The 24,995-nt window shown below is 32.4% G+C and overlaps 3 protein-coding genes and 1 long non-coding RNA gene across 5 annotated transcripts; 3 read left to right on the plus strand and 1 right to left on the minus strand.

Annotated features, from left to right (window-relative positions):
- Positions 1–1,177: 1,177 nt before the first annotated feature.
- LOC108834488 (zingipain-2-like) lies at positions 1,178–2,483 on the minus strand. Its single transcript, XM_018607825.2, has 2 exons — positions 2,015–2,483; positions 1,178–1,863 (listed from the first exon to the last, which is right to left on the minus strand). The coding sequence occupies exons 1-2, from the start codon at positions 2,481–2,483 to the stop codon at positions 1,283–1,285; spliced, it is 1,050 nt and encodes a 349-aa protein (XP_018463327.1). The 3' UTR covers positions 1,178–1,282.
- Positions 2,484–7,508: 5,025 nt separating this feature from the next.
- Positions 7,509–10,656, plus strand: LOC130496951 (uncharacterized). Its single transcript, XM_056989697.1, has 5 exons — positions 7,509–8,409; positions 8,527–9,102; positions 9,187–9,380; positions 9,486–10,159; positions 10,551–10,656. Exons 1-5 carry the CDS (start codon positions 7,509–7,511, stop codon positions 10,654–10,656), a joined length of 2,451 nt encoding a protein of 816 aa, XP_056845677.1.
- A 2,970-nt stretch (positions 10,657–13,626) lies between these two features.
- Positions 13,627–16,215, plus strand: LOC108854350 (pollen-specific protein-like At4g18596). The gene is made up of 2 exons (XM_018627893.2): positions 13,627–14,096; positions 15,687–16,215. The coding sequence occupies exons 1-2, from the start codon at positions 13,928–13,930 to the stop codon at positions 16,031–16,033; spliced, it is 516 nt and encodes a 171-aa protein (XP_018483395.1). The 5' UTR covers positions 13,627–13,927; the 3' UTR covers positions 16,034–16,215.
- Positions 16,216–22,628: 6,413 nt separating this feature from the next.
- On the plus strand, positions 22,629–24,302 carry LOC130512908 (uncharacterized). Of its 2 annotated transcripts, none has more exons than XR_008946541.1 (2): positions 22,629–23,142; positions 23,489–24,302. It is a non-coding gene; the product is annotated as an uncharacterized LOC130512908 (long non-coding RNA). The 2 variants fall into 2 exon arrangements; XR_008946540.1 differs by having other exon boundaries at positions 22,629–23,087.
- The last annotated feature ends 693 nt before the right edge of the window (positions 24,303–24,995 follow it).

The following is a 24,995-nucleotide window of genomic DNA, read 5'->3' on the forward strand; positions in this document are numbered from 1 at the left end:
AAAGAATGTTTACATTTTTATTTTTTTGCAAAAAAAAGGTTTACGATGAGGGAGTGAGAGAGAGAGAGAGAGAGAGAAGAGAGAGATTTAGTGTTTTGAGTATACCCAAGGATTTACAGTTTAGTGTTATGATTTATCCAAGAGTTTAGGGTATATCCAAGAAGTGTCACAAAAAAGGTTATACCCAAGAATTTAGGGTTAGTGTTTGGATTTTTACCCAAGGGTTTAAGATTTGTCCAAGGGTTTAGGGTATAGTGTTTAGTGTGTATACATTTACTCTTTTGTGACGGTTTTAAAATTGTTAAAAAATGCACCCTACTAATATTTTTCATTTATTTTAAAAACTTAACACAAATTATTATTATTTTACTTATTATCTTTAAAAATATTGTACATTAATTGGCAAACTATGATTAGTTGGTATTCACCTAAGAAAAATTCATGATAAAATATTAAACTAGAAAAACATTCCCATATAAATCAAAATTTTGGTTGTTAAAAGATAATCGGCTGAATTAAAAGAATTACATTTTTATATTTTTCAAAAAAAAAGTTTACGATGAGGGGGGGAGAGAGAGAGAGAGAGAGAGAGAGAGAGAGAGGAGAGAGAGAGAGAGAGAGATTTTGTTCGAGATGTAGCGTGTAAAGAAGAAGATCAGAAGAGTTGATGAAGAAAAGAGAGAGAGAGAGAGACAGAAAGTGCAATTTCATTGGATCTACTAAATAAAATAATAAATCTAATAATTGGGTCTACTATTTTGTACGTACGTAAAGAATCTCTACATTATACTCTCACCTTTCTACGTAACAAAAAATTTAGGGTCATCAGTGTACGATGAGAGAGAGAGAGAGAGAGAGGGAGGGAGGAGGGAGGGAGGGAGGGAGAGTTATAATGTTAGAAAACCAGCTAAACCATTAAAATAGTGACACATGAAAAACCAGTTCCTAATCATATTTATAAAAGTTCTTAATAAAGAACTTTTTTGTACTGTTCGTTAATTCTCTCACCTACTGTTTTTTTTAACTTAAGAAATTCTTGCTAAAAATTCCGGTTAAGAGTATTTTCAGTATGTATAAAAAAATTTCAAAATACATTTTGAGGGGATGGAGTAACCAACTAATTGTTGCATTTATTTTTGTGGAGCAATAATATGAGCATTATGAAGCTTATGGTCAACCGTAATTTGGGATATATTTAAGACCACATTTAAAGAAATCATAAAATAGACCAAACTACATAATGTCTGATCATTTTAGTTTATCACATCATCGAATAAGCTACTCAAGCAACCGGATAACAAGCATACTGAGCCAGACCACACATGCCTTCGGGCCACTCCACATCTCTACGGATTCTAATGTAACCATCATCTCCCCAATTCTCACCCCAAGAGTTCTTAACCAGCCAATACTTGGTCCCTTCAGGGCTCTCCCCGTACCCAACAATAGTCACCGCATGTGTGATACCTATACCACAGTCAGGCTCATTGTACACTCCGCTTGAGTAACGGATTATACTTTTCGCATCCCCATTCATTGCAACAGAGACAGGCTGTCTCGATACAGCCTCGAGCAAAGCACGCTCGTTGTTGGGTGGAACGAATTGGAAACCACTGATCTTCATGACGGCTTCATTCTCAAACTGGCAAGTCCCATCTTCCTCTAGGAAAGGGTATTCGTCTTCTCCGGTAATTCCTTTTTGTGCTATGTAGTTGAAAGCTTTATGCATTTGTCCTCCCCTGCAACCATTGTTAGTTTTATCACAATCTAGAAGTTGCTGTTCGGACAGCGAGATGAGGCTTCCTCGGGTAATCTTTGACAGACCTTCCACCGCTGCAATCGCCGAGAACGCCCAACAACCTCCTGCATGCGCATATAATGATTACTTCATTGTTAGAAACCTAGAATGATCACCCTGACTTGGGTATTAAGCTTTTATGTGGAGTTTAATTACTGCATTGTTTTTCTAATCTGTAGAGACTGTTTATAATATATATAATTCCAGCGAGCTTACCACACTCTCTTTGGTGTTTGACAGGTGTTACAGCTCCTTCCAATCTCCAGTCTTTGCTCCTGGAAAAGGAGCCAATGATATTACTGTCGTTCCATTTCCAAGATGACATCGATTCATCAACCACTTCGGATAACGAAGTTACATTCAAGCCTTTGAGACCGGTGTGGGTGGCTAGGAACTCCTCATCAGTTTGGTCCGTGAACTCGTCGACACCAAGTTTGTAGCTTTGATCCGCCTTAGTGTTGAATTCCTCAATGTATTCCAAGTTTTTCTTGAACACTTCCAGCCTCCGCTGTTTCTCGTCTTCATTGTTATAAACTCGAGAGAACTGGCTCATCCATTGTTCGAAGTAATCAGAAATGGATAGCTTCTGATCAAAGGCAACACGAGATGTGGCTTGAGAGATCCTATGATCCATGGATAGAATGGTTAGAACCACCACCAAAACATACGACACTCGCAAGACCATTTTGACTATTATGGATCAGATAAATAAGAATTCCAAGTTTACACAAAAACGTATGAATGTGTTTTCCTTGTTCTGCTCTGGTGAGGAAGTGATAACAGGAAGAAAGGGCATTTATAGAGTGACGGATAAGTGTTCTTATATGGGAAGCAATGCAAGTTGACTCTGTGGTGGTGGTGGTAGTTTGCATTGCTTGCTTCGAGATCTTTTGAGAATCAACTTTCCTTAATTTGATTTTTAGCAAGTCTACTTTCTTTTTATTGCTATTAGCCTACTAATATTGTAGTACTCATTATGTTTTATAAATATATCATTCTATGATTTTTGTAAATGTCATTTTACATTTCAAATATGAATTTAAATTTCTACTTTACATCATTTTTTTATTAATCATACATTATTAAAATGTAGATTAGTGTTTTTTTGCAATTTGTAATAGTGTGAAATGTGATCAAATAACACTTTTCTAAAAGAGAGGAACTGTATATCATCATGATTTCATTCTTAATATAAACAGATAAAAAATAACAATATATAGAAGGATATTATCTTGACCCCATATATAGAATGATCAGAAATAAAAATATATATGAACATAGAAATAACAATAAATAGAAGGATATGTAACACTAAGATCTCTTAATATATTAGTATATCCTACTAAAATATTAAAAGAAAGATAACATGAATTATTTATGCCTAGATGTCATTCATACGTGAAGTTTCATAAATTATCTTAATTTGATTGGTTGCTGATATTTTGATTTGTTCCGTTAAGATTTGAAAATGTAATTCCAAAAATTATACATATATATGTATAAAACTGAAAACTAATCCTAGAACAATCTAATATCTATTGCCCAGCAAACAAATAAATCTTCTAAAAATCTTAATTATAGATAACTTTGTCTAATTTAAATATATAAACAATTAAGTTATCTTAATTTAAATTATCTAATCTATTAATTTAGGGTCCTAATCTTTATCTAACATTGACAAGTCACGGTAGGTCCACTTAAGGAATTAGTTAATATGATATATTTGATTATTTACATTAATAATAAACCAACTATAAATTTGAATTTATTTATTAATTATAACAAAATATGTTAAGAAATAATCTAACAAAATCGTATCTAAAATTTTAAATATTTTTATAAATAACCTATTAATTAATTTTGTTATTAATAATATAATATTGTTATCTATTAATTTAGGGTCCTAATTTTTATCTACCATTAACAAGTCATAGTAGATCCACTTAAAAAAATTAGTTAATATGACATATTTGATTATTTACATTAATAATAAACCAGCTATAAATTTGAATTTAAATTTTTAATTATAAAAAATCTGTTGAGAAATAATCTAACAAAATCTTATCTAAAAATTTAAATATTTTTTTTTATAAATAACCTATTAATTAATGTCGTGATTAATAATATAATATTGTTATCTATTAATTTAGGTTCCTAATTTTTATCTACCATTAACAAGTCATAGTAGATCCATTTTAAGAATTACTTAATATGACATATTTGATTATTTACATTAATAATAAACCAACTATAAATTTTAATTTAATTTTTAATTATAATAAAATCTGTTGAGAAATAATCTAACAAAATCGTACCTATTTAAATATATTTTTTATAAATAGCCTATTAATTATTTCGTGATTAATAGTATAATATTGAAATCAATTAATTTAGGATCCTAATTTTTATCTACCATTAACTAGTCATAGTAGATCCACTTGAATTATTTATATGATTCAAAAAATAAACATAGATCATAATAGAAATCATAAGAGAATGAGAGAGGCCCATAGGTCCATATAGGAATCTCTATAATATTATTAAAGAAGTCAGTTTTCTATATGTCGCGCTCACGTTAACTCTCACGATGGTTGATTACATGGATACCTTTAATGAATTACAATTATTATTGTTAAATATTTTTATTGATTTTTTATTTAGTTTACTTTTTACAATTTTCCAAATAACATATATAATAAAAAGGAAATATTTATAAAGTTTAAAAGAAAAATTAAAAACGAAAATATATGCCTATATAATATCAGTTAAATAATATCAGTTAAATATTTTTATTGATTTCTTACTTAGTTTCCTTTTTAAAATTTTCTAAATAATATATATAATAAAAAGGGAACATTTATAAAGTTTAAAAGAAAAATTAAACAAAAATATATGAATATATAATATGATTTCATTAAAAAGGAAAATTCACAAAATAGTAATATTCCATTTAAAATAACATAAAATATACTTTGAAGTAATAAAATACTTTATTTATATCTATATTTTCATAGATGAAAATATATATTTGTATATAATTTGATTTTATAAAAGAAAATTTCACATAGATAATCTTGATATTAGTAAAATAAATATTATTTATTTTAAAACATAATTTTAAACAATACAATGTCAAAATAATAAAAATATTTTTATATATCTATATATTTTCTTAGATGATTACATAAAATAATTAAGTAACATAAACAAATATATGTTTAATTGACTACAAATAGTTTATAATTAGTATTATTGAAATTTTCTATTTATTTTCATATATTTATTTGACTATAATATCTTTCAATTATAGCAAAAAATATCTATAAATTTTATTTTTCTCAAATACAATCACAATTGTTTTACTATTTGTTTTTAAGAGATATTAGATAATAAAATAGATTTTAACAGTAAACATATTTTGATCAAATAATTACAAAATATTTTAAATTAAAATAACACAATATACTTTAACAAGGTAGGTATATTATATTTTATGTTTATTAAAATTATATATTTTCTTAATATTAAATAATTATTAAATTTCCTTTTAAATTTTATGTTTTCATGTTTGTGGAACTTAACATAACCATAATAAAATAAGAAAGCAAATCTGAATTCAGTTTTCTAAGATTATTTAAAATAAGTTTCAGTTTACCATTTAATAAATCAAAGGCATAAAATTATTTAGAATTTATAAAATATTTTAATTAGTGTTCCAAAAATATATCAGTTACTTATGTATATAACTTCATATTGATCATTGATAAATATATGAAAGTACATGCACATTAAACGATAGATAAAAATAATTTTATATGACTTAACTATAGTAAAAATAATTATATTTCAGTTTGAATTTGAAATAATACATGCAACTTAATATATTCACAACATGAGTAACTCGCCTAATCCAACTTATATCTAATATCATAGATTAAACTACAATAAGGATATATAATTTTATGGTAATAATTAATTTTATAAATATAAATTATAGAATGATTTAAAATTTATTAACAAATGAAAATAAAATATTAACCAACTGTTACAATCTAGTTTTTTGTAAAATTTATATATGTAGGCATGAGACTTCATAACATCATCATTATATTAATTTATTGAATTTGGAATCCGACACTTTAGTTTATCTTTTATTTCATTCTAAACACAACATATCTTAATTTATAAATAATCATCCTAAAATATATCTGCATATAAAAGATAACCAACAAACTGAGCAATCTAAATGCAAATAATAAAATTAATTAAAATTATTATATTTAGAATAGAAATATTAAAATTGAATTCAAATAAATAAATGCAAACCAATATATCCAAATGATAACTAAATCGACTGTAAAAACAACAAAACTGACAATGTATAACATATCTAAAATCGAATGTCTAATTAAAATAATATAATATTATTAATATAAACTATGCATACAACTATAAATTAATATAAAATTTAAAATAAATAGCAATTAATTATTATAGTATAATTACTTTATAAATATTTATATCTGTGCATGAGGAAAGAAAAATCACCTAGTATAGAATTAGCGGAGGGACAGAGGTAATGAGGAGGAGACAGATTACTTGCAAAACAGAACTGATATGCATATTAGAGGTTGCTGTTGGTTTGATGTCGAAGCGCGCATGAATCTTATTTCTGATCATCCGATCGAGCGAGAGAGAGATAGTGCGGGCCTAAGAGTAGGAATTGTGATGAAGGTGATAGTTCCTTTCTTTCCATAGTGCATAGATCAACCCTTGCCAAACAATTAGCTGCAATTTCCCGTGCCAAGGTAGACCAGGTAGAGAGTACATATCAGAAAGGGTTTGATTCCAGTCAGAAGAGGGGGTAATACCTAGCCTTGAAGCAAACTGATACCATAGATTCCAGGAGTATGAACAAACTAAGTATTTGTGGTTCCTTGATTCATCCTCGAAATTGCATAGAAGGCAAGACGAGGGCACTGAGAGACAACAGGAAGCTAATCTGTCTCTTGAGGGGAGACGGTTAAGTGTGACTAGCCAGGCATGGAAGTTGTGTTTAGGGATCCTCCAGAGTTCTAGCTTTCTTTTTCCAAGGTACCAATGGCCCATGATTCTTTATTGCTGGTAGATCAGTCATCTTTGATACCTATTCCACTTTTTTCCTGTTGAGATGATGCGCCAGACTTGAGAATTAAGCTAGAGGGTTATAAGGATTTATAAGACTTTATAAAGGATTGCCAGACTTGAGAAGTTAGGCACCAGACTTGAGAGGTTATACACCAGACTTGAGATTGTAGCTACAGTACTCGCCCAGAAAAGAAGAAACAGGATAAGGTTTAGATACATTGAACCTAGACAATCTTGTAATCTCTTTAAAACCTTGTAAACCCTCATTGTAATTTTTAATGGAGTTTTGAGTCTCTCTCTAGTCTCTCTCTTGTTCTTATTCTCTATAATCTCTTAATCACTTCAATCTCATACAAAATACTCAGATTAATCTGAATCACACTATAAAACCCAAAAGTGTTTATGGTATCAGAGCTAGGTTCTCTAAAAATCTGGGTGTGATTTTTTTTTAAGTCTGAGTGTTCTTGAGTGTTCTTGAGGGTTTTCAAGAGCTATATCTTTGAAAAACTCAAGATTGTTTCTGTTGGTGTTTATTTTTGGAGGTTTTGAAGGTCAGATCTGGCACCTAATATTCAATACAAAGATGGAGCTAAGATCTGATACAACAACAAGGCATGAAGAGGAGATTGATGAAAGTTGGTCCAAATGGGCTAAAACAACTCTTGAGAGTTGTGGGTTGTGGTGTGGCCATGTAAAGGAAGGACCTTTAATGGAAATGGTCATGGAAGAAGGTCAGACAAGAAGTCTGGAAGATGGAGATGAGGCTGCTCAAGAAAACACTATAAAGAGTGGAATTGAAGCAGCTCATGAAGAAAAATCCAAACTTGTGAAGGTGTGTGAGGTCAAAGAGTTGGTCCGCAACTATAAACAAGGGAAGGATGAGATTTTTCAGCTTGTGGGAAGGCTGAGAGAAGTGTGGCTGGAGCTTATGGCAAGGTCAGAAACTATTCAAGAAAGGAAAGAACAAGATTGTGTCTTTAACTTTCTGGTGGCTAAGATATGTGAGTTTGTTCAATACACTTGTGATGTGTATGAGAAAAGGAAGGTATCAACTCAAGTGAGGGGTGGTACTAACTTTAGAAGAAGAAGATTAAGAAAGCTCTCCAAGGGATGGTTCATGATGAGAAAGACTTGGAGAAAAGGCAAGGAATCATGTCATCTAAGTGATAAGATGAGCTTGAAAATGATCAAGGAAGCTGCGCAAAAGGTGGTGAAAGGAGAGTGTTCTTACTCTGCCTACATTGGGAGCTCATGTGAGGAAAATATGGTGGTAAGGAAGCAAGAGACCAAAAGAGCAGATGATCGTATCACAAAGAAGGAATGGGATGAGTTTGTTAAGTATGTGTATGCTTTGGCTACGACCCGGAGTCAAGGAGCTCCTGCCTTAGCATTCACAACCAAACCCGTCATCATTGATTCTGGAGCAAGTCATCATATGATCAGTGATAGGAGTCTGATTAGTGAGGTCAAGGCTGCAATAGGGAGTGTGATGATAGCTAATGGAGATAAGATCCCAATAGAAGGAGTAGGAAATCTCAAGTTATTTGAAAAGAACTCAGCAGCTTTCTATCTGCCTCAATTCACTTCAAACCTGATATCAGTAAAGAAAGCTACCGTTGATCTGGATTGTCAAGTGGTGTTCAGACCAAATGAAGTTGAGTTCCAAGATTTGAAGACTGGAAGAATCATTGGCAGGGGAGACAGCAAGAATCAGCTTTACCATCTCCAAATGACTAAGAATCCTAAACCCTTTGATTCTGTTTGCTTGAGTAGTGCTATTGATGGAGTTGATAGTAGTACTTGGCATGCTAGATTGGGACATCCTCATGCTCGTGCAATTGAACTGATTTTACCTAAATTGTCATTCAATCACTTAGAGTGTGAGGCTTGCATCTTAAGAAAGCATTGTAGAACTGTCTTTTCTAGATCTGAGACAATATATGAGCATTGCTTTGACCTGGTTCATTCAGATGTATGGACAGCTCCCTGCATGTCTAGAGATAGTCAGAAGTATTTTGTGACGTTTATTGATGAGAAATCTAAATATACTTGGGTCACAATGCTTCCTTCTAAAGATAGAGTTCTAGATGCCTTTATAAACTTCCAAGCATATGTTGCTAATCAATACAATGCTACTGTGAAGGTTCTAAGATCTGATAATGGAGGAGAGTACACAAGTAATGCCTTTAAGAGTCATCTAGCAAAGCATGGGATTGTGCAACAGACAAGCTGTCCTTACACACCACAGCAGAATGGGGTAGCTGAGAGGAAGAATAGGCACTTGATGGAGGTAGCAAGATCTATGATGTTCCATGCTAAAGTCCCAAAACGCTTCTGGAGTGATGCTGTTCAGACTGCCTGCTATCTCATCAACCGAGTACCAACTCAGATCTTGAAGGATCTTTCTCCATTTGAAGTGTTGAACAAGAACAAGCCAAGTATTGATCATCTAAGAGTCTTTGGGTGTGTGTGCTATGTTTGGGTTCCAGGAGAGCGGAGAAATAAGCTGGAGGAGAAGAGTACTAAAGCCATGTTTATTGGATACTCTATAACCCAGAAGGGTTACAAGTGTTATGATCCAGACACAAGGAGGGTGCTGGTATCAAGAGAAGTGAAGTTTGTGGAGTCTACAGGGTATTATGAGAAAGAAAAGTGGGAAGACTTGGAGGATCAGTCTCAAGCATCACCAGGAAGGGCAAACACTCTGAAGATTTTGATGGAAAAACTTGGGATAAACATGTCTCAAGATCAGGTGCCAAGAAGAACACCTACTGATCAAGCTGAAGAAGCTAGCAGAGAAATCCCTCTTGACCATGAGAGGGGGAATGGAACTGAACCTGGAGTGCAAGAACAATATGGAGCTGAAGAACCAACTCATCTTGATCATGAGGGGGGTAATGAACATGAACCTGAAGCTGGAGGTCAAGGAGATCAAGGATCAGGTAAACATGATCAAGATGGAGTAGGAGAAGAGAGTCATGAACCTGAAGGAGAAGTTCAGACTCAAGGAGAAGAAGAACAAGAGGAGGTGCAACCGGAACCAGCTCAAGAGGTTCAAGCGCCAGTCTTAAGAAGGAGCACAAGGCAAAAGTATCCTTCCAAGTGGGTAAACACGAAAGTGTACTACAATGTCCAGATTGTGGAGCATCCTTCTCAAGCCGTGTGTTCCTTTGTTGAGTTCCCTGAAGAGCATTACGCATTCATGATTAGTTTAGATGAGAGCTATGTGCCAAGGTCCAATGAAGAAGCTATGGAGATACAAGAGTGGAGAGATTCTGTAGCCGATGAATCTAATGCTATGATCAGAAATGATACATGGTATGAGAGTGAGCTACCAAAGGGAAAGAGAGCAGTTTCCAGCAGATGGATCTTTACTATCAAGTACTTGCCAAATGGAAAGATAGATAGGAGGAAGACCAGATTGGTGGCAAGAGGGTTCACTCAGACATATGGAGAGGATTATATTGACACATTTACGCCAGTTGCCAAGCTGCATACAGTTCGAATTGTGTTATCCATTGCAACAAACCTAGAGTGGGATTTGTGGCAAATGGATGTAAAGAATGCTTTTCTACAAGGTGAGGCAGATGATTATCCTAGGAGTGATACTGCCATGTTATACAAGGAGTGAGGATCAATTAGCAGATGTGTTTACTAAAGCAGCGAGATTGAAGACAATGGAGTCCATACTCTCTAGGCTTGGACTCATTGACCTTACTCCTAGGAGCTGATCCCCTTGATCATGAAGTCTCCACTCTTTTTCCCTCATCAAGTTTTGTCCCAATGGGTTTTTTGGTGAGGTTTTTAATGAGGGAGGTCTTCATGACTTTCCAAACTTGACTTGTTTCACATGGTCAAGTTTGAGGGGGAGTGTTGAGATGATGCGCCAGACTTGAGAATTAAGCTAGAGGGTTATAAGGATTTATAAGACTTTATAAAAGATTGCCAGACTTGAGAAGTTAGGCACCAGACTTGAGAGGTTATACACCAGACTTGAGACTGTAGCTACAGTACTCGCCCAGAAAAGAAGAAACAGGATAAGGTTTAGATACATTGAACCTAGACAATCTTGTAATCTCTTTAAAACCTTGTAAACCCTCATTGTAATTTTTAATGGAGTTTTGAGTCTCTCTCTAGTCTCTCTTTTGTTCTTATTCTCTATAATCTCTTAATCACTTCAATCTCATACAAAATACTCAGATTAATATGAATCACACTATAAAACCCAAAAGTGTTTATTTCCATCGACAGTCCAAATGTATTCATTAGAAAATTGTGAAATCATTGAAGGAAAGCTTGAACCTGGGCTTTCTTATCTGATCGGGCTGGTGTGATATTCCATCTACCATCTACAAAAAGATCATGAAGCGTTGCTCCTGAAGAAATGCCCATAGAGGTCAAGGCTGTAGGAGATAAGAATTTCTGTAGACTGCCAAAAAGAGACCAGTTATATGTCCATGATTTGACAGAAGAATTTGATAGAAGAACCAGAGCCTATCTTGATCTTAACCCAATCGAAGGTAGCCTCTCTAATCTTTAGCAGTTTATTATTGAACCAAAAGTATTTTTTTCCTAGGCTTTTTTGACCAAAATTTTTATTAGCTAGCCCGTGCAGGATCTCACCCTTGTATCATGCCACACAAATAGAACCTGACCGAGAAAAGAGCAGCCAGATGAGCTTTATAGAACACGATCTTGTCCATGCCAGAAGATCCCAACAACCTTATCCTCTCTCTTTTCCATGCCAGTTCAAGGTGTCGAAAGCCTTTGCTATATCCAATCCACTTTGATAGTTATACGAGGCGGACCTTTATTCTTCTGATAACCGTCTACTAGTTCAGTAGCAAATATGGTGTTCTCAACTAGCAAGCTCCCTTCTATGAAGGCTGTTTGGTTCGGAAGAATTAGATCATAAATGATTGGCTTTAGCTTAGAGACTAGGATTTTTGAAATGGTCTTGTACAAGGTAGAGCAGCAAGAGATGGGCTTCTAGTCACTGATAGCAAAAGCTCCAGGGTGCTTGTGGACAAGAGAGAGGATCGTGGAGTTGACTGAAGTTGGCAGAACCCTGTTCTGAAAAAGGTAGAGATAGCTTCAGTGACTTCCTCTCCCAAAGTAGGCCATGCAGCTTAGAATCTAGAAGTGAAACTATCGAGATCATGAGCTTTGTTTGGGTTTAGTTTGAAAAGAGTTTTAGCGATGACTTCTATTGAAGGCAAATAGTACAAGTTGGCACACTGAGATGAAGAGCAGGCAAAACCAGAAGAGATTGGAACCAGGAAGGAGTGGAGATTATTGAGGCGGAGAAGTTGGACCTAGAATACTCTTGAAATGTTTAGTGGATGTCTCCCATAGCTATTGGATCCGTAAGCAGGTCTCTGGAAGTGAGAAGAAAGGAGCAGAAGAAAGTTGATGCCAGCATCCTCTCCACCTTCTAGCCTCCCTTAGCTCATAGCAACATTCATGTAAACTTTCGACATTTTTATTTTGAAGCTGTTTTTTCAGATATGAAACAAAATAGATTTGATTTTTGAATAGGTGAAAAAAGAAAGATTTTACAAAGAAGGAGCTGGAGTTGTTGCCTATGTTACAGTTAGCATAAAACAGCAAGAGTCTTCCACATTCATCGCCACCGCAGCTTATAAACGGTGAAAGTCTTAGAGCGTTTAACCTAGAGCGTTTAACCAGTTAATGTTTAGTGTCCAGTTACTGCCTGCCGCAACAGTTAAACCATTCATTTTTTTTTTAACTATACAGCCTGAGAGCTTGATGCTGATCAAGAACTTTAACATTCCTAACTTTTTCTTTTTGGCCAAATCAAAGGACAACCCCATTAATATGTATATTGTTTTTTTGTATTAGCTTGGTTTTGATGGCTTGATGCCACACTTTATAGATGTTATAGATAAAGGTCTGTACGAATTTTTATTTTCTATTTTGTAGGAGATGTATTGCATCCCTCCACAAGGCCCAAAAAATAGGGAACCTGGCCCATCACAACAAAGAAAAGCACCAAATCGGCTCGGTGGTCTCTGAGTTAGACACACCGGCTTGGCTATAAAATGCTTTTACTCGACTCAAGGAGCGAGTACGTTAGCTCGGCTCGAGAGCTAATTTAATCGGCCTGGTAGCCCGGTCCGACAAAACCAGGTCCATTAGGGCAAACCGATCTAGGACAAAGACAAGGCGAGATCGGCTATATAAAAAAAGCAAAGGATAGCGGAAAAGGGATCTGGACAATCACACACATATCAGACGGCTAGAATTATGGTTTTACTCATTTTTGTATTATACCGACTTATACTTTCTAAGCTAGCTTTCCGAACACCGATCTATTTTCTTCATTTTGTTCGTTATTTGTAACCGACAAACATTTCCGAATCAATAGAAAACGCCTTCGAACTAACTTAACCCACTAATCCACTGATGAGTTTCGCCCCTCTTATTATAGAATCCGATCAAATCAGTTCAACCACATTTCAAAATTACTGATTCTTTCGATCTTTATAAAAATATTATATTCAATTTGATTCATTCTTTTATTCAGAATAGTTGTGCAAAAACTTTCATGCGTTGTCAAAAAGTCATTTAATTCTCCAATCCCAATTGAATTCTTTTAATGAACATACATAAACATAAAAGTAGTATTAGTTTGACATTGGAATACAAGTCCTCTTTTCCACAACAGAAAAGGGTCTAACTGAATCTACTTAGAAAAAATAGGTGGTAATAAGAAAAACTCGGGTTCAAAGAAAAATCATCCGTACAAAACTCAAGAACCACAAGTACTTTCCATAAATAGATATAAGATGATATGTTCTTTTGTTGTTTTGTCTATTTATTTTCTATAAAAGGATATGTTTGGTTGGATCTATCATAGTCCTCTCAATCATAACTCATAATTTTTTTTCCACCCCCAAAAAATAAATTTACAAATAAAGCTCCCAAAATAAATCTAAGCGAGGGGGAAGACACAAGAGTTAAAGGATAACGACATTAACAATGGCCAAATTCTTCATCCTGTTCCTTGCATCTGCCATATGTTCCACCACCCTCCTTCACTTCGCGGCCGCTGATGCCGATGACTTCGACCGCTTCAACATCACGGGCTCCGTCTATTGCGACACATGCCGCGTCCAATTCGTTACCCGCCTCAGTAAATTCCTCGAAGGTAATTAAGGACTTTTTTTATATAATTAAGGACGTTCTATAATCATATTCAATTATTCATATATGGATCGATAGTAGGAACATTTATTAGTTATACAAAGCATATTCGTTGTCCAAAAAAGTACAAAGCATATTTTTTTTTTTCGGTTTATATGAATATTATGATTTATGAAGAAAGATGTTTAAAATTAAAATTAAAATTTTGCTCACATTAAAATTTTGCTCTTTTTATCCATGAAGAAAATAAAAATCTAAAATTTATATACATCTTTTGAAAACAAAATATACTAGCGTTTCTTACATTTTAATCACTTTTATTGTTAAACAAGTGTTACCGTGATGCATTTACTCACTATTTAGTCAAGGGTTTACAATTTTTCATTTTGTATATATTTTTCATCTTTTAATGCACGCTACTTTTTTTTCCTTTTTCCATTTAATTCTTTTAGGATTCTTTAGCCGTTGTAGGAAATAAGTGGCATTTTTAGCGTCCTCAGATGTTTAGACACGACCGTGCTGCTTATTCACATGTCTTAGTTAGTTAGTTTAGCTCAATAAGATGATACAAAACCTAAATAGTGTGAAAACAGGTTTGTGGCTAATCTATCTACTCGTGTGTGATTGTTTCATGAGCGAGTATGTATGAGCATAAAATAAATAGCACAAAATAAATAGCACAGAAATATTTGTTAACGAGGTTCGTTTTCTACATCTCCGGAACCACGTCCAGAACTCATTCACTAGAAAAGATCGTAACTACAATTGCTATGGTACAGTACACATCTGTGCCGACCACTCTTATCTAGAATTACAATCTCAACTACTACTTATTGTCTTCTCTGATAAGTATAGTTCTCTATAACAAAACTACCAACATCTCTCAACTGTCTAGTAGGACGACGTCACACACATCCATGTGCATCTTCAATAAACCCTAAACGCGTAACTGTTTCCTGTCACCGTCTCGATCTTTATATACTCCCACGAGTAAACCCTAAATCCATCAAACCCACTGATCTTCAAATCTTTATATTAGTTGTACTTCTCTTCGAACTAAAGCCCACATGAACTCAAAGTCCACATTGCCTTTTTTCTTCTTCCTACGTCTTTTTACAAAGACCCAATACTACGTGGTGTGGTTGTAACGAACACACCATCGTACGTCCATAACATCTTGTGCTATCCTTATCGATCAGCCCACACACAAGTACTCTTGTGAAACACATAACATCACATGTTCTTCATCAAACCCTTATGCAACACTCCAAAGCTCTATAAGCTGAAGTATACTTGCTGTATAGTTTGATTCTTAACTTGTCACTCAAGCAATCATCCAATACATCTTCATTCTTCATTCATCTATGTAAATCTCAGTCAACATAACTCTTTATTCTCTCCCTTGTTGTCAGAGTTTTATACTTTAAACACCATCTCTATATGCTCCCCATTACATCAAGCAGGCTGCTCGAAATGTCAATCTTCTTCATTCTCTCCCTTTTTATTTGAATGTGTCAACTCAAGCTCATCCATCAGCAATCAACAATCACTTAGCAATAGCTCTCCCTGACAAATAGTTCCTTGTGTACTTCAGGGGCAAAGGTAAAGCTTGAGTGTAAGAGTCGTGTGAACCAGACCGTGACAGTGACCAAGGAAGCTATGACCGACAAAGACGGAAAGTACCAGATGGAAGTTATGGGAGACCACGAAGAGGAAGTGTGTGAGATCATCCTCGTCCAATCACCGGACGCAGAGTGTGGCGAAGTAAACAACGAAGAGTTCCTAAGAAACGCAGCAAGGATCAGTCTCACGGCTAACGATGGCATTGTCTCTAACGAGGTTCGAACCATTAACCCACTTGGGTTCATGAGGAAGACTCCTCTCGCTGATTGTCCTCAAGTTTTCAAGGAGCTTGGAATCGTCCCTGATGTCATCTTCTAAGCTTAATACCGATATACATCCATTTTAATTTTTTTTTGTAACTTTATATTTCGTATATAAAACATTTATATATGATTTTTACATGTTGTCGGTCTGAGATACTTAACTAGTGCTGTTTTCTTTTGTTTCATATCTTGTGTTTGTGTTCCAACAACCTTTTCAAAAATGATTTGATTAACTTCTAAATTTTTAATTTTTGGGAGTTCTTATTTTAGAATGTGATCACAAGCATGATGTTAGAGAAACAAAACTTCATTTTTATGTCTCTTAACGTGAATTTCAACTCATATTGATTTCCTTGGTTTGAAGTTAAAGAGATAAAACAATAAATGTCGTGAAAGACTCGTACGGAAATAAAAGCTAAAGGCACAAAATAGAGCACTGCACAACTTACTTTCATTAAAAAAAATTAAACATTTCGAATACAAACACAAGAAATATTATCTATCTTTTTCGATACGAAATATAAACTATAAAGAACAATAAGCCATCATAAGAAATAAAGTCTTCACAACAAAACTGCACATCTGAAATTTAGTCACAACGAGATGCTATGTTGAAAATCAGCCCTTAACTAACACTTTCTCCATAGTATATATATTCTATCCCCGTACAAATCCATACACAGACCTACAAAAGGTTGAGCAAGTTTAAACAATTGGTACGTCGGCAATCAATACGAGAAACATCTCTTTTTATAGAAAGAAGAGCTGTTGGTGATATCTACTCAGAAAATAAGGATAATGATAACGGAAGTGACCCCGAGAAACCCGATTGATATATTTTTAAGAGAAAGACTAGATTTTGATCCGCCCTTCAAAGGGCGGGTATATATTTTTTGTTTTATGTTTTTTTTTTAATAATTTAATTTAATTTTTGTGTTTTTAGTAATTATATTAGTGTTTAATATTAATTTAATTTAATATATTTTTGGTGATTATATTCAATATGTCATGTTGCATAACTATACACTTATACCATATGCATTTCAAAAACATTTTAAAAACATTTTAAAAACTTTATTTCTAAAGTTTGCAACATATTATATTTACTTAGTAGTTACCTAACATAATTTAATCAAAAATATTTATATCCTAATCGGTCCAAAAATAAAAGTCTCATACTCTATTAGACATGATCTATATACTCGAACGTTTTTTAAACTGTTATATTTGAAAACTAATATCAAACTTAACCCGCACCTAAAACTGAACAAATTTTTTGAATTTTTTTTAAAGAAATATTTTTTAACATATTCAGTTAGATATATAGTTGGGTTAATATAGTCTTTACTAACTTTAAGTAGAATCACATTTAATAAATATCTTTTAATTGATTAACCTATTTAAACCCGTTAAACTAAATGAGTTTATATGAATATTTATTTCTATTAAAAAATCATTTAAACCCGTTAAACCCCGTTAATCATAAAATTAAATTTTATTAACAACCCGCCTCTACCACTAATTAATATTAATATTAGTTAACTTTATTAGTTAACTTTTTAAAGTTTCATTTTATAGTAAACAAACTTAAGAAGTATATTTCCGTCAGTTTATATATATTTATGTTTTAATTTTAATATATATATTCCGAAACATATTTTAATAGTACATAAAATTGAAGAAATTATTTTGTTTTTATTATATGGTAAATTCATTTTATTTTTGTTATACATTTTAGTTTATAGGTTTTATAATGATTTTTAAGGTTATATTTGTGAGTTTTGGAACTAACATTATTAATAAATAGAATATACTTAAGTTAACTATAAATGTAAAAAAAAATTTCTACATAAATTAATAATTTGGTTTTATATGGAAGAATAGTTTGAAATAAAAATGGATGTTGATAATTATATTAAATACAAAATTTTAAGGAAATCTCTATTTAATGATCATATATTAAATATTTTAATAAAATTATATATATTATTATTATGCTCGTGTAAAAACTATTAAAATGCAAGAAGTTTTTTTTTAATATGATTATTATGTTGATTTTGGAAGCAATATATGCGTACTAAATTGCTTAATCACATTTGCACCTCTCTTCTCACCGATAGTTGCTTCTGCATGGCCATTTCAATTAATAACCGCTTTGGAAAAGAAGAAATATACTCCCACTACGCAAATAAATTGGAAGTTACGGTTTCTTCACGTTATAACCAAAATATCATGCGGATAATAAGGATTTATATTTAACTTTGGAAAAATGAAAATAATTTGTTGGACATAACCCCATATCAACTTTTAAGTTTGAATTAGGAAAATGGGTACCTCAAGTTTATATTAGGCAATTGGGCAACCTAGTAGAGAGAGAATAAATTTATGACATTTTTAACATTTTTGCCTATTAAACTTGGCAAGCTGGAAAAGTAATTTCGTGGGACCCAAAATCCACTTTGCCTATAAAAAATAATTTTTTCCCCACTAACTTTTAACAACTAACTTTTGTGGACCCCATGAACATTCTTTATTCATTAAACTTTTGGATCATATTTAATATTTAAAAATCATATATGAGCAACTACTTTTAATATAATACATATTTTCATATATAAAGTCAACATAAATCTATACGAATTAATATAAAATCGATGTAAACTCTAAAATTTATGAAAGTTACCCAATAAATTATACATTTTGACTCATAAAAGAAACTTTCATATTTATGAAATCTACCCAAATAAATGATAATTCATAAAATTATGTAAATTTATGGATAATTATCATAAATCTGAGTAAATTTAATAAACTTGGAAACCTTCATAGATCCTTCATTTTTTGCCAAAATGGCAGGAAAACAAATTTGTCTACATTTAATTTTAATATAGTTGGGTAAATTTAATAAATTTGGAAACCTACGTGAATCTTTCATTTTTTTGGTCAAAATTGATCTCACACTTTTTGTTTTTGCCAAAAATAGAAACACTCACGAAATGCTACATTTTTTTCCCAAAAATAAAATGACAAATTGGGATCTGGCAGCAAAGTGCATTCGTTATAATTTTTATGTTTATAAAATGACAAAAATTGTTAATGAAATGACAAATTTGTTAATAAAATGACAAACCCTACACCTTTCACGATGAACTGATCTAATAACTTTAATTTTCAAGGATCATATCTACTTGCTAGAACCAATATAATCCCATATTGAGTACAACCTGCAGATTTCCAATCATCTCAAGTTCTTGATTAGTCATAGGTAGAACCGTGCTTATAATCTATTGAAAAAGATATCCGCTATAGTGCTATTTCACCCCAAAAAATAGAGTTATCCTTAGGTTCACCCCTAGAGTGAACATTTAGGTTCACCCAACCAATAGGAATCAAGTATTTCATAATTAATATTTTTTAAAAAAGAAAAGAAAATATTGCCAAGTTATATTATGTTTTTAAAATAAATAAAATAAAAAAAAATAAAAATAATAGCCGTTACAAAAAATGAATTTTTGAAAACTATTTTTAATATCGTCAAAAACACTAAACCCTAAACCCTAAATCCTAAACCCTAAACCCTTGGGTATACCCTAAACCCTTGGATAATTTTAAACTCTAAACCCTAAACCCTAAATTCTAAACCCTAAACCCTAAATCCTAAACCCTAAACCCTTGTGTATACCCTAAACCCTTGGATAATTTTAAACTCTAAACCCTAAACCCTAAATTCTAAACCCTAAACCCTTGGATAAATCATAAACACTTGGATAATCCTAAATTCTAAATCAAAAACACTAAACACTAAAACATTAAATCTTAAAAATACTATTATGGTTTAATGTTTTTAATTTAGGGTTTAGTATTTATCCAAGGGTTTAGGATTTAGAGTTTAGAGTTTAGTGTTTTGTTGACGAAATTAAAATCTTTTTAAAAATCTTTTTTTTTGCATATATTATTATTTTTATTTTTTTAATATTTTTATTTTAAAAATGTAATATAACTCGACAATATTTTGTTTACTTTTTTAAAAGATATCAATTGTGAAATGAGTGATTTCTATTGGTTGGTGAACCTTAAGGTTTACTCTAGGGGTACACCAAAATTAAGTCCAAAAAATATAGGATAATTTGGTGCCTCCATGTCAAGTATCTAGTGATTTTTATGTCTTAAGAAGTTAAGACTCAACCTGAATTTGACCAAATTCTCTCGCATAAACTTCTTATCTTAAATATTTAAAATCATCAACAAAACACTAAACATAAACTCCTAAACTCTAAACCATGAATCATAAATCCGGAACCCTTAGGTAAATCCGGAACCCTTGGGTAAATCCAGAATCCGAATAAATTATACATTTTGACCCATAAAAGAAACTTTCATATTTATGAAATTTACCCAAATAGATGATAAATTATTCATAAAATTATATAAATTTATGGGTAATTTTCATAAATCTGGGTAAATTTAATAAACTTGGAAACCTACATGGATCTTTCATTTTTTGTCAAAATGGTAGGAAGAACAAATTTGTCTACATTTATCTTAAATATTAAAAATCATCAACAAAACACTAAACCTAAAATCCTAAACTCTAAACCTTGAATCCTAAATCCGGAACCCTTGGGTAAATCCAGAACCATTGGGTAAATCCAGAATCCGAAACAATCTGGAACCCTTGGGTAAATCCGGAACCCTATGCCTAACGTTTAATACAATCTAATTCACTATAACTCAAGAAATAAGTATACGTATACATAAGATGTACGAATATCTAAGGTGTACGAATATATAAGGTGTACGTATACATAAGTATACATAAGGTGTACGAATACCTTAGGTGTACAAATACCTAAGGTGTACGAATACCTAAGGTATACAGAAGGTGTACGAATACATAAGGTGTACGAATATCAACATAACCCATCTAATACTTAAGATGTACAAATACATAAGGTGTACATATACATAAGTATACATAAGGTGTACAAATACATAAAATATACGAATACCAACATAACCCATCGAATACTTAAGGTGTACGAATACACAAGTATATGTATACATAAGTATACATATATTTAAGGTATATGAATACATCGGTGTACGAATACATAACATCTATGAATACCTTTTGAATATATCCCTTATTGCATTGGAGAGTTTAAATACATATTAAGTATAAAATTTAAATACATCTACGGATACAACGAGAGCACAGTGCTCTCCAAAACAATTATACGTTAATTATTTAGAACTCACATTTTACTCTATATAAAATTTAAATATTTTGCTAATAACCTATTGGTATTATAATCTAAAATTTTGTCAATCTCATTATAGATGATCTAATTAACTAAAAGGTGGTAAAAACAATGAAATAATTTATAACAACATTTCATTTGTAAAAGCTGATATACCAAAATATTTTCATTAAATTCAATAAAATAAATTAACATATTAGTTTAATTGTGTTTTCATATATGTGAAGCACATTCATTTAGACAACATAATTTTTCATATAAAATTTAAGATTGTTTAGAAATGAAATGTTGAAATAAATAAGTGAAATACATCTTATAATAAAAAAACTAAAAAATTAAATATTTTTTATAATAAAAAGCTAAACAATTAAAAAACTAAACAATTAAAGATTAAACAATAAATAATTGACATTAAAGACATCTAAAATGAAATATAATGAAAGATTTCTTTAAAAAAAATACATCATATTTTTATTATGAAATATATAATACAGTTACAAAAAAAATCAATAAAATCGAAATAAAATCTAGATAATTTTTCAATAGAAAAAGACATTTTCTATTAATTGTTTAGTTTTTCTCAATAAAATCACAGCCATGAAAACTAGAATTTTAGATGGATATAAGATGTTTTAATAGAAAATATACATTATATTATCTTGTATTATTCAAAGATTTTTTAAAAACTAAATTATTAAAAGATAATGAAATATAATTTAAACAATTAAAAGATAATGAAATATAATGAAATATTTTTTTAAAAACCAAACAATAAAATCGAAATCTAACCTAGATAATTTTTCCCATTAGATTACTTTTAAGAAATCAATTTTTAAATTTTAATAAACATTTTTAGTATTTATACTTTTAATAATTAATAAATGATATATAGTATTTTTGTATGATATTAAGCATTCATTTTAATCATTTTTAGTGTATAAATATTACATTTAGGTGTCATATGTATAAATTTCATAAATAGGGGCTTAGAGTGTACATGAGCGTAATGGTTTCTTATTATTCAGTTAAAGAAAAAATGATTTTTCTTCTTCAGTTAATTTAACTATAAAGGTGGTGGTGTAGAAAAGAATGAGAGAGAAAAAGAAGATGAGAGGAAATGAAGGAGAGGGAGATGATTTTCGTAGATGATGGTTGGTGGTGTGGAAAAGAAGGAGAGAGAAAAAGAAGGAAAGAGAAAAATAATGAGAGAGGTGGTGTGACAAATTAAAGAATGAGAGGGGTGATGTGACAAATTTTATTTTAGATATATTTTAATTGAAATGGCAAAGATGTAAATAATGAATCTGACAAAGGTCCCAAAGGATATTTAGACATAAGTTTACATGGGCAAATGCAAAAAGTTGCTCAATTGGCTAATTTAAACTTGAGGTCGCCCAATTCCCTAATTTCAAACTTGCGATTTTCCCAATTTGCCAATTTTTTTTTAATAGTATTGATACATAGCAATATCAAAACTAATTCGACCCAAAATTATAGCAGTTTGTATGATATAACCATGCACAAAGCCCAAAACAGTCAATATCATATCAGTTTTTACATTGGGCCTTCAGTCAGGGCTAATGGGCTTAAGTCTCAATACCATCTTTCCACGTCGTGAGTTTACACAACATGCGTTTGCTCTCTATAAACGCGGCTCCTTCGCCGCGTCTCGCGTTGGAAGACGCTAAATCCTGAGCCGCCGAATACTTTTAATCCCTGATTTCAACTGAAAATGACAATTATACCCTTAATGGAAACGGAAATTACGTAAAAACCAAAATACCTCTGTCTTCCCAACCAAGACAGAATAATCTTGGAAACTTCTTTTCCTCCAACCAATCGTCGAAGGTTTTAATTGAATCCCATAGACGACGATTCATACAATGAGTTTCTTGCCCAATTGGTCTATTTTGGGGTTTGCTTATTAGATCTAGTTTAGTTCTGGGTTCGATTTCCTCAACCGGTAGATATCTGATTGGTGGATTAGTTAAACGATGTTTCTAACTTTACATCTTACACTGATTAGTACGAAGCTACCTCGAGAATTAAACAATGGATCTCTCTAGAAAGTACATTAATTAAAGCGATGAATAATATATATGTCCCAGTGATTTACACCTTTATTATTACTTAAAGTTAGGGTTGCAGTTTTGTACCTTTGTTGTTGATTTATCAGACAAATCTTGTTGATTTATGTTGCAAGGGTTTGAGTGTTTTTTTTTTTTGCATTAAACACTGAGACTCTCTAGAAGCCAACAGCACAGAGAGGCTATTCAGATACTCTACCAAGTCTTGGAAGACCCTTCTTCCTCTCCAGAGGCTCTCCGTGTCAAAGAGCAAGCAATCACCAACCTCTGCGTCCGTCTCACCGAGGAGAAGAGAGGCGAGGATCTCCGCACGCTGTTGACCAAGCTGAGACCTTTCTTCTCTCTCATCCCCAAGGCCAAAACCGCGAAAATCTTCAGAGGAATCATCGACGCCGTGGCCAAGATACCCGGAACGACCTGTCTCCAGATCACTCTCTGCAAGGAGATGGTGGAATGGACACGCGCCGAGAAGCGTACTTTCCTCAGGCAGCGATTCGGTGCCGTTTGATCGAGCCCTTCTCTCGAGTTCAGATTGGCCACGTCGCTGAGCTGATTGGATTGCCGGTTGACCATGTGGAGAAGAGGCTGTCTCAGATGATTCTTGACAAGAAGTTCGCGGGTACGTTGGATCAAGGAGCTGGATGTCTTATCATATTCGAGGATCCAAAAGGCGGATGCTATCTACGCGGAAACTCTTGACACCATTGCGAACATGGGGAAGGTCGTAGAAAGCCTTTTATGTCCGGTCTGCCAAAATCATGGCATGAATGAGTGATTGGGTTCGTTGTTCTATCTATTTCTTTGCTCCCTTTTTTCGGTTTTTTAGTTAAATCGTTTGGACTCAGAAAGAAACTGATGCTTCTCAATGGAGAAAGTGAAACTGTTTGGATTGTTCCCATTACAGATGCATGTATTTGTTCTTTACTGCTTTAAAGTTAATTAGGATCTGTTTACGTATGGATGTTGCAGTTTCCTTCTCTTTTTAACTTTGTATGGTTTATTGACTGATGTGCATTTATAAGAGTCTGACCAACCAAGAAGTAAACTCACATGATCCCACACTATTTTACCAAAGCAGGACACGACTTGTACACAAGTCTTACTTTGGTTGTCTCTTCTGTCTCATTCTTTAATGTGCTTTTGAATATCTGTAAATTGCGTTTCCTGTTGTTGACTAGTTTGGTTATGGTCTATTGAGTCGCTGCTTAGAGCATGTTTAGTTTAAAATATCTTTTTTTTTCCTTTCCAATTTACTAGTTTGTGCTTGTACCGAAATGATCCTCTTTGCCATCCATTTTATGCAAACACTGGAATGTGTGACATATTATTACCATCCATTAATGTTTAATCTTGGTATGTATTTTACGGATTTGAGTTTTCTGTAATTACCATCCATACACTGTAGGAATTTAAAGTTAATGGTTTTCACTATTCTAAAAGTTCTGAACTATTTTTTGCTATTCTTCTGACTGCATTTTACTCTCTCTCTTTTTCTTTTTAGTCATCTCAGAGGTCTAACTAAATGGACAGCAGATTAAGAGAAAAAGTGATCAGTGGTCTTGATGGAAATACAACATTTAGAATGTCCCACTTTTGTTCATTATATCGTCATTCACAGTAAAAACAAAAAAACTATAGACTGCTATTTTTGTAGGTCAGTGATTGTTTG

Source organism: Raphanus sativus, chromosome 1 (genome assembly GCF_000801105.2).
Source record: "Raphanus sativus cultivar WK10039 chromosome 1, ASM80110v3, whole genome shotgun sequence".
NCBI lineage: Eukaryota > Viridiplantae > Streptophyta > Magnoliopsida > Brassicales > Brassicaceae > Raphanus > Raphanus sativus.

Coding starts and splice junctions, on each gene's coding strand:
- LOC130496951 (XM_056989697.1), top strand. CDS start 7,509: ATGGAGCTAAGATCTGATACAACAACAAGGCATGAAGAGGAGATTGAT. Junction 9,103..9,186: donor TAATGGAGGAGAGTACACAA/GTAATGCCTTTA, acceptor AGAATGGGGTAG/CTGAGAGGAAGAATAGGCAC. Junction 9,381..9,485: donor CAAGTATTGATCATCTAAGA/GTCTTTGGGTGT, acceptor ATAACCCAGAAG/GGTTACAAGTGTTATGATCC.
- LOC108834488 (XM_018607825.2), bottom strand. CDS start 2,483: ATGGTCTTGCGAGTGTCGTATGTTTTGGTGGTGGTTCTAACCATTCTA. Junction 1,864..2,014: donor CAAACACCAAAGAGAGTGTG/GTAAGCTCGCTG, acceptor ATGCGCATGCAG/GAGGTTGTTGGGCGTTCTCG.
- LOC108854350 (XM_018627893.2), top strand. CDS start 13,928: ATGGCCAAATTCTTCATCCTGTTCCTTGCATCTGCCATATGTTCCACC. Junction 14,097..15,686: donor CCTCAGTAAATTCCTCGAAG/GTAATTAAGGAC, acceptor TGTGTACTTCAG/GGGCAAAGGTAAAGCTTGAG.